General features: G+C 51.8%; 6 protein-coding genes across 6 annotated transcripts; 5 read left to right on the plus strand and 1 right to left on the minus strand.

The window, feature by feature from the left end:
- The first annotated feature begins 260 nt into the window (after window positions 1–260).
- K441DRAFT_3652 (uncharacterized protein) lies at window positions 261–736 on the plus strand. Its single transcript, XM_067641414.1, has one exon. It carries the CDS (start codon window positions 295–297, stop codon window positions 544–546), a length of 252 nt encoding a protein of 83 aa, XP_067510292.1. The 5' UTR covers window positions 261–294; the 3' UTR covers window positions 547–736.
- Window positions 737–2,381: 1,645 nt separating this feature from the next.
- Window positions 2,382–3,172, plus strand: K441DRAFT_3702 (uncharacterized protein). The gene is made up of 2 exons (XM_067641440.1): window positions 2,382–2,710; window positions 2,867–3,172. Exons 1-2 carry the CDS (start codon window positions 2,479–2,481, stop codon window positions 2,971–2,973), a joined length of 339 nt encoding a protein of 112 aa, XP_067510293.1. The 5' UTR covers window positions 2,382–2,478; the 3' UTR covers window positions 2,974–3,172.
- On the plus strand, window positions 3,173–5,282 carry K441DRAFT_3672 (serine/threonine-protein phosphatase PP-Z). Its single transcript, XM_067641426.1, has 2 exons — window positions 3,173–4,804; window positions 4,852–5,282. Exons 1-2 carry the CDS (start codon window positions 3,371–3,373, stop codon window positions 5,032–5,034), a joined length of 1,617 nt encoding a protein of 538 aa, XP_067510294.1. The 5' UTR covers window positions 3,173–3,370; the 3' UTR covers window positions 5,035–5,282.
- Window positions 5,283–6,093: 811 nt separating this feature from the next.
- On the plus strand, window positions 6,094–7,564 carry K441DRAFT_650271 (40S ribosomal protein uS5). Its single transcript, XM_067647009.1, has 4 exons — window positions 6,094–6,134; window positions 6,201–6,530; window positions 6,679–6,936; window positions 7,007–7,564. The coding sequence occupies exons 2-4, from the start codon at window positions 6,255–6,257 to the stop codon at window positions 7,262–7,264; spliced, it is 792 nt and encodes a 263-aa protein (XP_067510295.1). The 5' UTR covers window positions 6,094–6,134; window positions 6,201–6,254; the 3' UTR covers window positions 7,265–7,564.
- Window positions 7,565–7,764: 200 nt separating this feature from the next.
- On the plus strand, window positions 7,765–11,420 carry K441DRAFT_650272 (DUF55-domain-containing protein). Its single transcript, XM_067647010.1, has 4 exons — window positions 7,765–9,479; window positions 9,522–9,672; window positions 9,735–9,869; window positions 9,974–11,420. The coding sequence occupies exons 1-4, from the start codon at window positions 8,181–8,183 to the stop codon at window positions 10,927–10,929; spliced, it is 2,541 nt and encodes an 846-aa protein (XP_067510296.1). The 5' UTR covers window positions 7,765–8,180; the 3' UTR covers window positions 10,930–11,420.
- A 190-nt stretch (window positions 11,421–11,610) lies between these two features.
- Window positions 11,611–12,653, minus strand: K441DRAFT_650273 (mannose-P-dolichol utilization defect 1 protein). Its single transcript, XM_067647011.1, has 2 exons — window positions 12,007–12,653; window positions 11,611–11,913 (listed from the first exon to the last, which is right to left on the minus strand). Exons 1-2 carry the CDS (start codon window positions 12,604–12,606, stop codon window positions 11,635–11,637), a joined length of 879 nt encoding a protein of 292 aa, XP_067510297.1. The 5' UTR covers window positions 12,607–12,653; the 3' UTR covers window positions 11,611–11,634.
- Window positions 12,654–13,606: the final 953 nt, after the last annotated feature.

Genomic DNA, 13,606 nt, shown 5'->3' on the forward strand with positions numbered 1-13,606 from the left:
AGTGTCACGTGCGGCTCAGCGACTCGGCGCTCAGCCGAGCCGTGACCTATAAGCTCAGACGCTTCGCAGAAGATTTTGGTGACAGGGGGTATGTAGGGGTTCTGATTGGCCTAGGAGTTAGTATGCAGCCCGTGCGTTGCCCCAAGTCAGTCACCTGAATCTTCTGCGAAGCGTCGGATTTATGAGATAACGTTCATCCATACTTATCTAAACAAGGCGCACGGATGCAAAAGCATCTTTCCAAGCTTAGAGGGTCTCAGGCAACATCTCCCAACCTGCTCCACTGATGCGGATATGCTTGTACAAAGGGCTAAAGCTAAAGCAAGGCTCCCGTACCACGTAGATGAATGTCACAAATCCTTTACTGCCAAAACGATACTTAAAACTTATCTTCAAACCCACAAAGGCAAGGCAAGATTGGAGCCTCGGCCTTGTATTTACGGGTGCGGTCCAAGAACTGTGTACACTTCCGAATGGCAACTTCAGAAGCATATAAACATTGCTCATTCCGGCTATCAGCCAACGCGCTGTCGATATCTGGGTTGAAAATCAACGCAATTCATCGAAACGGAGGTCTCTTTTAAGAGACATTTCAAGAAAATACACTAACTACGAGGGGACCAGCAAGAGTTCTTCACAGTGGGCCTGCGAAACAAAGAACTATCCACCCCTTGAAAAACCCCAGGACCATCGAAGAAACCTTACACACCAACGCTGCCCTGAACCGATGCAAAAGCTCCACAATTCACAAAGATCAACGCCTTCTACTCACTCACATGAGAACTCAGCATGGTATGAACGCCGCTGACACTGATTCGTTGCTGTCCTAATTTCAGATTGAAGTACAAGTCGAATGGAGCCTTAAAGAGCCTATTATACCTAATTTACGTTCACATTCATCTTCCAAAGGCTGTTTAGCGTACTTGATGTTTGCTATGTGCGATCTCATGTCAGGTAGAACTAATACAACAAACAACACCATGAACGTGTACGTACATATGATCTTGTTTGCAGTAGATAGCTTGGCGCATAGCTTTCAGTCGAGGGGCTCGATTCGGTTCTTAAATAATGTTTACAGACTTCGCATCACAAGTATAACGGAACCGAAACCACCTAAAGAGGGCGCTGAAGAATGGAGAGACGGTGGTTTTGAGAAGCCCTTCTTCGCTAGTTAGTGTCCACGGCCAATGTATGAATAACTTTGAAGTCCTTGATTAGTTTATATCTAAACAAGGGCAATGAAAATTCTGAGATTGTAAATAATCGCCCGGTTTTAGTAGAGCTACTAAAGCACTCTAGCGCTGGCAGGTTTGAAATGCCCCGACGCGGCTATGCAAAGGCCTGAATTTACTACTACTATTATTTCTTGTCAATACAGTTTAAAATAACACGTTGTAGATATTTGACCTACAACACAGAGTTTGCAGGATTCAGGCTACTCCGCGTCGGTCGCTGGTGGAGAAGAGAACAGGAGGGCTTTATGCAAATTCCAAAGGCCGCACAAATCTTGGAACGTGGTTGATATACTGTTGTTGCAAACAGAAGTTTATTTTCGGCATTCCGCCCATGAGCCTCTTAGAGGTTGATACTTTCTAATTTTGTTCAGTGTTGACATTGAAACTTCTCCTAGGTGGCATCTTGCAACTGGTAACGCTTTAGGCCTCTTTCCAGGTCCTTTACCCAGGGTATCTGTTGCGTTGTTGTCTGTAGTGCTGCAACTAAGTTAGGGCAGCCGTGACTGACTTCAAAGAGTTTGGCGCAGTGAGTAGCGGACTGGAGCTGTGATCGTTGGTTGATCTTTTAACTATCCTGTCTAATCATATCTATCCTCGTGATATAGCACTGAAGCCTTTCAGGACAATTCCTCTGAGATTGGCAATCTTATTTCTCAAGCAATGTGGCTAAAATTACTATTCCTGTATTCTCTCGCTTCAGTTTCGCGAAGGATGCGTCAATTCTTCATCCTTCGTATTTGGTGGCTTTCTGTATCTCTGCCTGACCAGCCCAAATGTTACGATGCATAACTGAGTATAACATTACTGAGTTAATGCCTTGGCGCAACTCTGGTGAGAATGGAAGCAAACGCACAGAAAGAAAATCATTGAAGTCGAATTTCAAACGTTGTTCACGCGGCTGCTTCGAGTCGTTTGTATATGACGGCAAAGGTTTGGGAGGAGAATACGGAACAATGGGATTTTTACAATCCCCTGAGATAAAGGAGATTCTATCCCGCACATATGCTGTGACACGCTTCATGAATCGGGTGGCAGCATGATGCTGCATTATGTTGTGGTCAAGTGGTCAGACCATATTAGAAGTCTAAATCCCCCACGCGGTTCGCATTTTGAAGAGTAGAGGTGACTCACGGAGGCGAGTTGGAGACGCGTGGCTGGTTAGCAGTGAACAGAGGGGAGTGAGATGGAAGGAGACGGGTGTTCGTAGAAAAGAATGTCTGCGCCTTTCCTGGTGTTCTTTTGAATGCCGTCCGATTTCTCCGCCAAGTCATCCAAGAGGCCCGGGGCTTCTGCCCCGTCAGCGCCGCGGGCAAATAGCAGCGGTCCTACGAGCACAGCCAACGCTCCTCGCACTGAACAACTTTCACTCTGTATCTTGACCTGCCCGCCCTCCCGCTCCTCCAGCCCCTTCTTGTCCACCGCTTCACTTCCCCGCCCTTTCGCAGAATTGCGCACCACTGTTGCGCTCACCGAATGTAAGTCTGCCCGCCACCCTGGCTAGTGACTGCCTTGCCTATCACATGTCGCATCTTCCTACAATCCACTTTCTTGACCGGTTGAAGCCCTGCTGTAGCTTCGTCGCACATCATCGCTCGCAAATCACACCGATATCCGATTAATAAAGCACCCAGGCTTATTTGAACCAGTTCTAGTTCGTGCGCCGACTTGCCGTCACCCGCTTGCCGTCATCAACATTAGCCTCGCCTCCATGAACGCCTTCTCACGAACCCTATATTGATTTCAGGAAACAGTATCTAACCTGGCTCAAAAACAGTATTCCCCTCCCCCCTCGGCAGACTCGCTCCCCCCTTCTCTTCTGCCGATAGGCCGTGGCCACTGTCCTGCCAACGCGATAACGACAGCTTCAGTCGAAGCCCGGTTCCTCGCCTTCCTCTCGAGGCTCTACAAGCCTCCCTAACACGCCTTCCTTCTATCCTTACAACGGTCGCCAATCTACAAAAACTTGGCAAGTGGCTGAGGAGGATACGGAGTCGGCAAAAAACGGAAGGAACGGAGACTGCAATCCCTGTCGCGTTTGGGCTGTCACACCCCTCCTTCCCTACACCAAAACATTCTCCACATCCAGCTTGAGTAGGAACAAACACCGCACCTAGACACTTCAGTCATTGGGCAGCATGGGTAATCAGCCCTCCAGCAATAAAAAGGATAAAGGCGAGGGAGCGAAGCCATCGAGCGAGGGACTCGCATTAGAGCGGGACAACTATCCTTCGTTTAACAGATCGGATACGAAAGAGTCTTCCCGATCTTTGCGCAGTTCCATTAAATCCAAGATACCTGGAAGCGGGAAGACAGAGAGCCCTAGGAACTCTACTTCTGGACTCAGCATCGAGACTGGTCCAAGCAACGGCGGAATTGACAAATCAGATGCTGCATCAACTAAGTCGGCAGTCAGCGCCAAATCCGCTAGCCAGCGGTCGCGTCGAGGGTCATCTTCATCCGCGCAAACGCCAACCGTCGATGCTTCTGCAGCCCGCGCGAATGCTCTCTCCGAGAGCCCACAACCTCCTCCTTCACCAATACAATCAGCCTCGCTTGGCCATGGGCATGATTCTGTAGATCGAGCACAACGAACTGGTGAGGTCGATCATGTTTCTGATGCCCCTCCCAGCGGGGTTCCGATGCCGTCCTCCGCCCAGCAACCAAAGGAGTCCATACTTCAGAAGAGGGATCAGCCTATACCTAGGGTTCCTGAAACGCCGGCTCCCACAGATGGCTCCGGCTCACCAATGGAAATTGGCGCACTCAAGGTAACTGACCTTGACGACATGATTCAGCGATTGCTAGACGCCGCCTACGCAGGAAAGGTAACCAAGACGGTCTGTTTGAAGAATGCGGAAATATTTGCGATCTGTCAAGCTGCAAGGGAAGTGTTCCTGTCTCAGCCAGCGCTTCTGGAGCTCTCACCCCCCGTCAAGATTGTCGGCGATGTCCACGGCCAATACACTGATCTTATCCGAATGTTTGAAATGTGTGGCTTTCCGCCCAACTCTAACTACCTATTTCTGGGTGATTACGTCGACAGAGGAAAGCAAAGTCTGGAGACCATCTTGTTGCTCCTGTGCTACAAGCTCAAGTTTCCAGAAAACTTCTTCCTCCTACGTGGAAACCATGAGTGCGCCAACGTTACCAGAGTCTACGGGTTTTATGACGAATGCAAACGCCGATGTAATGTCAAGGTTTGGAAAGCGTTCGTCGACACCTTCAACACACTTCCAATCGCGTCTATCGTTGCTGGAAAAATTTTCTGCGTTCATGGTGGCCTCTCTCCAAGTTTGTCGCATATGGATGACATACGTCAGATCGCAAGACCTACCGACGTCCCAGACTATGGCTTGCTGAATGATCTACTCTGGAGTGACCCAGCAGATATGGAGAATGATTGGGAATCCAACGAACGGGGTGTCAGTTACTGTTTCGGGAAGAAAGTCATCATGGAATTTTTGCAGCGACACGATTTCGATTTGGTATGCAGAGCGCACATGGTGGTTGAAGATGGATATGAATTTTTTAATGATCGGATCTTGGTTACCGTGTTCTCTGCGCCGAATGTAAGTCAAGCTAACTCTAACAATATTTTATTTACTAATTAGACCAGTATTGTGGGGAATTCGACAATTGGGGAGCCGTCATGTCTGTTTCCGCAGAATTACTTTGCAGCTTTGAACTTTTAAAGCCTCTCGATTCTAGCGCACTAAAGAGCCATATCAAGAAGAGTCGCAACAAGCGACAGAGTATGCTGAACAGCCCAGTACGTCCGAATATATCCCGAGCGTCGTAGCGCACCTCCCATTTTTATATGTATATATCCCGGATATTGGCTAACTTCCGTCATTCACAGCCTGCAAATCAACCTCTACAGAGCTACTAACACCACCGTCCCTGTGTAGGGCCGGTCAGGTGTCAGTAGGACTTCAGAAATTTCTAGCAACTTTGAACTGTATCAGAAACGCCTGGAACAGGTCAAGTCAGGAGAGGAGCATCGACAAACTGCAATCGGACCTCAACGGGATGCTCTTCAACGCGAAATGCCGGACCTTGATCGTGCAGCCCAGCTTGAAGCCGAAAGAAAAACAAATCCAAAAAAACACCGATGCGGCGCTTAAAGAGTCAAATGCTTCGCAGGTCCTTGTCTGTGGATTTAGGCGAATCCTCACAAGAGACGCAAACCTCTAGGTGGCATAGCAGCGGCGTCGCAAGCATGAACTGGGCTCAGAAACTGGAGTTGTAGACGTCAACCCTGCCTGAACTGCCTCATTCGATCAGCTGTTGAGTTATGATTTTGTTGGGCCAAGACGGGTTGCGCCTCATGGCGTATGAGCGTGGGATTAGCTGTTTTCTTTTCGTACTGATGACTTTTTCATATCCGCTACGGAGAGCTTTGTTTTTTATCAGGGTCTCTTGTCGATTCTTAGTCACCTGCAAAGGATTTGGCGCATCAGAATTGGGACAGGCTCACGCATGCTTGCATCTCCTTATTTTGTTGTTAACGGCTTTCAGGGCGGATGCTCGTGTATACTAAGTGTGCGGTGTGGGGAGTTCATAAGAGATGTTGATTGGACTGAAGGATTGTGAATGGTAGAAGCGAACCGTATATTCTGCCATTCATACTCTCGGATTATGCACCGCGGCTCAATGGCCGGAGATTCCTGTTATTAGAATGATAGAAATACTTATGTGGTTTAATTCGCGTTATAATATATCCGCTAGCAGAATTCTCGTGATAGCGGTAATGGTGTTGAGTTAATGTGGGACGTGATTAGCTCGCTTAGTAACCCCGAAGATTAGCCGAACTCACGCACCAAATTTCGACATTCCATGCCTTCTTCGACATCGAGTCGAGACGACGATTTATTCGCCCAACACCAGATACTTTTTGCTGTATGTCCCTCATATTCCCACAGAATACCTCATCCTCCCAATTCATCTCAACTGACTCTATACCAGCTCGTCCCCCCCAATCCGACCCCACCAAAACTAATCTCTTGATACTCGATCAACATGGCTGACGCGCCCGCCCCAGCCGGAGCTCGCGGCGGATTCGGATCTCGTGGTGACCGCGGCGGTGACAGAGGTCGCGGACGTGGACGAGGCCGTGGTCGTCGCGGCGGCGGCAAGTCTGAGGAGAAGGAATGGCAGCCGGTCACCAAGTTGGGCCGTCTGGTAAAGGCTGGCAAGATCAAGAGTATGGAAGAGATCTACCTGCATTCGCTGCCCATCAAGGAGTACCAGATTGTGGACTTCTTCCTACCGAAGCTGAAGGATGAGGTTATGAAGGTGAGAATTTTAGCCTCGTGGGTGGGATGAGAACACATGGGAAGTGGATGGGCTGAGACACCTTCCAACATAAAATATCTAGACGAGCGAAAAGAATTGTTAGGAATGGGCCTGAAACGGATTGCTAACTTGTTCATCTCAACTACAGATCAAGCCTGTACAGAAGCAGACCCGTGCCGGTCAGCGTACCCGCTTCAAGGCCATCGTCGTCATTGGTGACTCGGAGGGCCACATTGGCCTCGGTATCAAGACCTCTAAGGAAGTCGCTACCGCCATCCGTGCTGCCATCATCATCGCGAAGCTCAGCGTTGTGCCCATCCGAAGAGGTTACTGGGGTACCAACCTCGGTGAGCCGCATTCGCTGCCAACCAAGGAGAGCGGAAAGTGTGGTAGTGTCACTGTTAGGGTGAGTTAAAATCTTTCTATACTCATGTTCTAGACACACCCAAGCGAGAGCTGTTGTTAATTTACGAAAGCTCATTCCTGCTCCCCGTGGTACTGGTCTCGTCGCATCGCCCGCCGTCAAGCGCCTTCTCCAGCTCGCTGGTGTGCAAGACATCTACACTGCATCGTCTGGCTCTACCAAGACCCTCGAAAATACCCTTAAGGCTACCTTCGTCGCCGTCTCTAACACGTACGGTTTCCTCACACCTAACCTGTGGAAAGAGACGAAGCTTAACAGGAGCCCACTGGAGGAGTACAGCGATGTGCTGAGGGAGGGCAAGAGGTATTAGGCAGATGCATGAAGCGAGGAGAGAGTGACTTCTTTTCATGGGCATTTACGGGTTTCTTGCTGAAGTTCGATGAGATGATGCACGTATACGGTCTGGCTTCTGTATGTTTGCGAACAGGGCCTAGCTAGCAATGCGGAAATGTTCAAACTCCGAAATGGTGGATTGATGCACAGTTTTACCTATGATGTACAACTTTTCATATGCGTGATGTATGCGAGTTTAGTCCCGACGACGCTGTGAAGTTAGATTCTCCCAGTGCAGGGTGACGAAGTAATATTTGAATGATTCCGGTTGATTCCTTCTCTCAAGCAGGACCGAAATATAAAAAACTTGATATTACTAGGGCGTCTTACATAGAGCGACAAGTTCAGATCTAAACATTGAGACATTTCTTCGGAATGCGGGGCGCTTTGGGCAATTCCATTTTCGCACCCCTGCAACTTCGAATTCGCCTTTTCTGCCGCCTTGCCGCATTCAAAACATCCACCCAACCTCGCGATTTCCTCCCCATACTAAACTTCTTCTCCTTTTCTCCATCTTTCAGCTCTTCTCCAACTTTGCTACCATGCCAATTTCTAGGCAGTTGGTAAGCATTTAAGAGCTCAGTTCTATCTTTCTGTCAGCGCAGATACATTAGCGCGTTCTTTTTTTTCGGATACTACATCCTCCAATCCGCGCCGTATCAGCTAACGCGCCTATCACGATCGAATACTAGAAGTCAACTTCGGATATTGTATAGCCACTGAACTCATCAATCTCAACTATACAAATCCAAAAAATCCATCCTACGCGAATATATCTCATCGACATACGCGTTGCTAACTACGCGTCGCATCCTCACGCTGCTCATACCTGACCACAACCAACGCTTCTCGTCTCTCCACGCACATCTTCAAGCGATTGAGGAACCGTCGCCATGCCACCCAAGAAAAGCAAAGCTTCAGCAGCTCCTGCTCCCCCAACACGCACCAAACGCGGTCGCCCTCCCACAGCTGCAGCTGTCGAAGAACCCACGCCCAAGAAAACGAAAGCCGGCAAGGCTGCGAAGGACGTGGATGCCGCAACCCCTAACATGACGTCAAAGCGGCGTGGCCGTCCTTCTATGAAAGGGAACGATGAGGCGGACGCGGCGGAGCAGTTGATTGATGAACTGATCAAGGCGGTTGAGAATGAGGCTGAGAACGAAGCTGAGAATGAGGTTGAGGCGCCGAAGAAGCGCGGACGCGGCGCGAAGAAGGTGGAAGAGGCAGTCGAGGAAGTGAAAGCTGAGACGTCGAGGCGGAGGGGCAGGCCGGCAAAGGAGGCTGCTACCACTGCTGCTGAAGAGGCCGAGGAAGAGCCTGCTGAGGCAGCTCCTAAGCGTCGTGGCCGTCCTGCGAAAACCGCGACGCAAGAGAAGGAACCTGCCGCTGATGTCACTCCCAAGCGCAGAGGGCGCCCGCCAACTGACAAATCTCAACCAAAGGAGACTAAAGCTAAGGAGGCTGCAGTCGAGCAGCCTGCTCTTAGACGCAGTAGCCGTGGTTCGATTGGTCTCGCTCAGGAAGCGGAAGCTGAGGAGCGACCCATCGCCACCCCCAATCGCAAAGGCCGTCCAGCTGCTGCTAAAGCTCCGGGAGAGACTACTGAAGAGGCTCCTAAGCGTAGAGGTCGTCCTCCAGCTGCTAAGTCCCAAGATCCTGAAACTGACGAGCTAGCTTCCGAACCTCCCAAGCGCAAGGGACGTGGCCCAGTTAAAGCGAAGGAGGATACAGTCACCAAGCGCAGAGGCCGCCCTCCAAAGTCAGAGCTGGCTGCTAAACCAGTATCTACCGCAGCTAAAGGACCCAGTGCTAGCTCGGGGAAGAAACGTGGACGACCAGCCGCTGGTAATACAGAAGATTCCGCACCCACTGCGAAGAAGCAGCGTGGAAGACCTCCAACTGGAAAACCCCTTGGACGACCGAAGGGCGCAGCCAACAAGCCTAAGACTCAGATCTCGAAGGTCACGGCCAAAGCCACAGAGAAGAATGTCAGAGCTGCACCAGCCAAGAGAGCCGAGAAGAATGCTGCGGCTCTGACTGAGGATGCTGCGGCTCCGACCGAGGATGCTGCGGCTCCGACCGAGGATGCTGCGGCTCCGACCGAGGATGCTGCGGCTCCGACCGAGGATGCTGCGGCTCCGACTGAGGATGCTGCGGCTCCGACTGAGGATGCTGCGGCTCTGACTGAGGATGTTGCGGCTCTGACTGAGGATGTTGCGGCTCCGACCGAGGATGCTGCGGCTCCGACTGAGGATACTGCTGCAGACGATGGACGCCGCTACTGGCTCATGAAGGCAGAACCGGAGTCCAGAATTGAGGGCGAATACGATGTCAAGTTCTCCATTGATGATTTGATGGCTGCTGAGACGCCCGTGCCTTGGGATGGTGAGTCCTCTAGGCATTCTATCCTAGCCTTACCTTTCCATCGTGGCTAATGAAGCACCTAGGCGTTCGCAACTATGTCGCTAGGAATAACATGATGGCGATGAAGCTTGGAGACCTTGCGTTCTTCTACCATTCCAACTGCAAGGTGCCCGGCATTGCTGGCATCATGGAGATCGCGCAGGAGAGCTCTGTTGACGGTTGGTTTTATCCATTCCCTTTTCGGTCTCGGTCGATGAAGGACACCGGAGATTTCGCGTTTGCCATATCCAGTCCTTAGTACCCATTACTGACCTTCCTACAGAGTCCGCATTCAACGAAAAGCACCTCTACTTCGACCCCAAGTCCTCGCGCGACAGCCCGAAGTGGCACCTCGTGCACGTTGCCTTCAAGCAGAAATTCCCCGAACTCATCAGCTTGGAGACTCTCAAGTCGCACGCTTATCCCTACGGTCCACTCGAGAACATGCAGCTCGTCAAACAAAGCCGACTCAGCGTCAGCAAAGTCACTAAAGCTGAATGGGACTTTATCATGTCCCTCGCCGGCCAAGACACCACCCACAGCACCGCTGCCACTCCTGCTGAGACCGCAGAAGACGAGGCCTCCAGAATGGACGTGGACGAGCCTGCCGCCGCAGCCGACCCCCAAGCTGGCGCCGAGCCTAGCTTCGAAGAAGAGCTGCAAGCTGTGTCCCCCCAAGACACGATGGACATGGCAGAGCCCGCCGCCGCTCCTGCCGCCGCTCCCGCCTCCGCTCCCGCCTCCGCTCCCGCCTCTGCCTCCTCTCTGTTCACCACCCCTCCGCCAGCGGACACCGACGCCCACGCCACCAACGGCGACAGCTCCATACCGAACGGTCACCGCTCCCCGTCGCCGCAGCCCGCCTCCCGCGCGCAGTCGGTCCAGCCGCCTGCTAGCTCGCTTCTCGTGGCCTCGTCACGCCCCGCCTCGCGCGGCCTCTCCGTCCCGCCGACCGCGACTAAGCGTGCCAGTCAGCCGGGCTCGCGCGCTGGATCGCGCGCGCCGGAAGTTGGCCCGCGTGCTCGACGCAGCGTTTCGCGTGGGCTGACACCGGCGGTTGTCCAGGCGGAGGTTAGGGCGGAGGCGGAGATTGAGGTGCATGAGAATGAGAATGGGGATGGGAATCAGATGCTGCAGATTGTGGAGCAGCAGGAGGAGGAGCTGGAGAGTATGTGGGATGCGGCGGGGAGGGCGGCGGAGAGTGGACTGTTTGGGGACGGGTCTGATGACGGGTTTTAGGGATGGGGAAAGAGCGGGGGGTGGGAGGCTATGATTTCAATGGGTTGAGCTGGGTTTGGTCTGCGTGGGAGGGTAGGATATGAGATAGTGTGCGGGTCTGACTTATGGTGCCTGCAGGCTCGGGTTTACGGCCGGGCTGTTTGCTTGCTTGGATGCCTTTTGGGGCGTGTGACCGGAACTTATTAGGGGCAAAATTGCGCTGGGGTGAAAGTGCGGGCTTTTCTGGATGAACTGTATGCTCGTCTTGTGAAAGGGCCTTTCTTTTTCTTTTCTGGGATATTCTGCGAACAGGATGGAGGTTTTCTGAGGGGCTGGGAAGGGCGGGCGAGAACTGTACTATGGTGGTAATAAAACTGCTTTCTGAAAGTCTTTGGAATGATAGGCGTGAGAGATCTGCTACCTTGTGAGACGAATCGATGCAAATCGAGCAGGCTTACATATGAAACGGTCGGATGTAAGGGTGGGACCAAGGGCTAGAAAAGTAGGAGCAGTTTTGAGCATCACAAAACATATCAGCTGGCTTGTGACAGGTGAAGTTTCATGTCAGATTTGATTAAACTGCTGGTGGGAAGGTATGTTGAATAGATATCCTGCCCATTCCTTCTCCAACCCAGCATCAGCGAGCATGGGTCTAAGGCCATGCTCAGCCCAGCCATACAAGAACAAAAAGTCTGAAATATAATTAAAATCCCCAGATTGAGCCGACTATCCTCTCCGACGCGTACTTGGGCTCTTCGCCTTCTGCGAAGGAAACGCGCCAGTGCTGCTTCCGATCGCTTGCTTGGTATCCGCTCCAACCGGACGCTCGAGCTTGGAGGTAGGGGTCGTCTTGCTCGCGCTGCTATTCCAGTACCAAATCATCTGCGCAGCGAGCACAGCGTTAAGAGCGAAGCCGGCAACGAAGCCGTACAGGATGAGTGGGTCAGGAACTTCCTGCAGGGTGGTGAAGATGCGGCTTAGGGAGCCGAGGAGGTAGTTGAAGACCTATTGTATAGAATCAGCCATGTACCCTTTGCTGAAAGAGTAGAGACAAATGTAGGCGTAGAGGGTGGTGGTGGTGGAAGGTGGTGTACTTACGGCGAATGCGCTCAACTGCCCTGTTCCCCCTTCCCTCCACACAGTATAGATCTGCGGCGCTTTGCTCGCAACCCCCAACACCCCCGCACCCGCTTGCAGCCACGAAAGCTGCTTCACATTGACGACATCCTCCCTAAACAGGGCCGCACCCGCCGCCGCGAGTCCGGCCACCCACGCCGCAGCGCCAGCAGACTGACCTGAGTATTTCAGCACCAGCGCGGCGATGACGACGTTCTGGACCAGGATGAGGGCCGTCTCGCCATAGGTGCTGAAGGGGAAGCCGTGACGCACATTGTAGCTCAGGCTGATGAGGTACGAGCTCGTCTCGAGCAGGTAGGACAGGAAGGACAGACCGGCGGCCGACTGCGAGTTCAGCAGCTTCAGCAGCTGCGGGACCTTGACGATGGAGCTGGCGCCGATGATACCAATGCCAAGGGCCTTGCTGATGGCGAGTTTGAGGCAGTCCGGGGAAGTAAACGGGTCGATGTCCAGGATTAGAGTTTTGTAGCAGAAGGGACCGAGGAGGGTTCGGCCTGTGCTGGTTATGGGCGCCGGTAGGTTGTGCGTTATGGGCTGGAGGAGGGAGCGGATGGAGTCCATCTTGAGAGTAGTTGGCTGAAAGATGGAGGGTGAGGTGAGCGGAGGCGGGGGGTGCAGGTGGTTATGGGCGCGTGGTGTTGAATGTCAGGACCCCGAGTTTGGAAGGCTTGGCCGAAGTCAAGCGATCTCAGCCTTGTGCCTTGTTTAAATGAGGCGAGTGTGGCGAGGTACGGGGGATAGTTATTACATATCTAGGATGTTTTATTGATTCATCAAACCGTTCTCACTCTCTATGTTCAGCCTTGTAGCGTGTTTCTTAAGAATAAGGATCACCTGTATGCACACATACTCCGAAAAATGTTCTTTGTTTTTAACTAAATGTCTGGATTGGCAGGAGCCGTTACCAAGCGGGGACATCTTTTGACGTTCCAGAATGATTTATTTTCTGCCGCTATTAAAAACACCATAACATCGCTCAACAATCCAGCAGAGCAATGAAACCACAATTCTAGTAGGCTCTGCCCACAATGGTCTTACCCTCATCACTTGACTGACTCAATAGCCGCAGGCGCTCTTCCGTCTCCGCCTACGTACATGACGCTCGTAAATACCACCTGTGAGTATTTCGCTGGTGGGAACGACCCAAATCTTCGAAACGTACAATTCCACGTAAAAAATCTCTAGCGCCCATGCAGTACAAGAAGTATGTAGATATCGCCATGTTAGATGAAGACTGCTGAAGAGTTAAACGGGAGCAAAACATCAATTACGAAGATTTGGAAAGACGTGTATCTTGCGTGCCTGCCAGCGAAATTATTCAGGAATTCTACGATGCCAGTAATGCAAAAGACACACTACCAATGGTCGCCCCGGAGCCAACCCACGAGCATCCGGAGCGTTAAAACAGGTCAATGGATCAGACGAAGCGGTTTCAATTAATTGGTCATTGGCCAAGTGCCGAGTGGCCAAACCTATCGAACGATATTGGGTGGTGAGCCCATAGGGCGTACGTATTCCTATCTCCGAGTTATGCTACCCGTCTACTAGTAACAACGGTTCG

Source organism: Cenococcum geophilum (genome assembly GCF_001692895.1).
Source record: "Cenococcum geophilum 1.58 unplaced genomic scaffold K441scaffold_1, whole genome shotgun sequence".
Classification (NCBI taxonomy): Eukaryota; Fungi; Ascomycota; class Dothideomycetes; order Gloniales; family Gloniaceae; genus Cenococcum; species Cenococcum geophilum.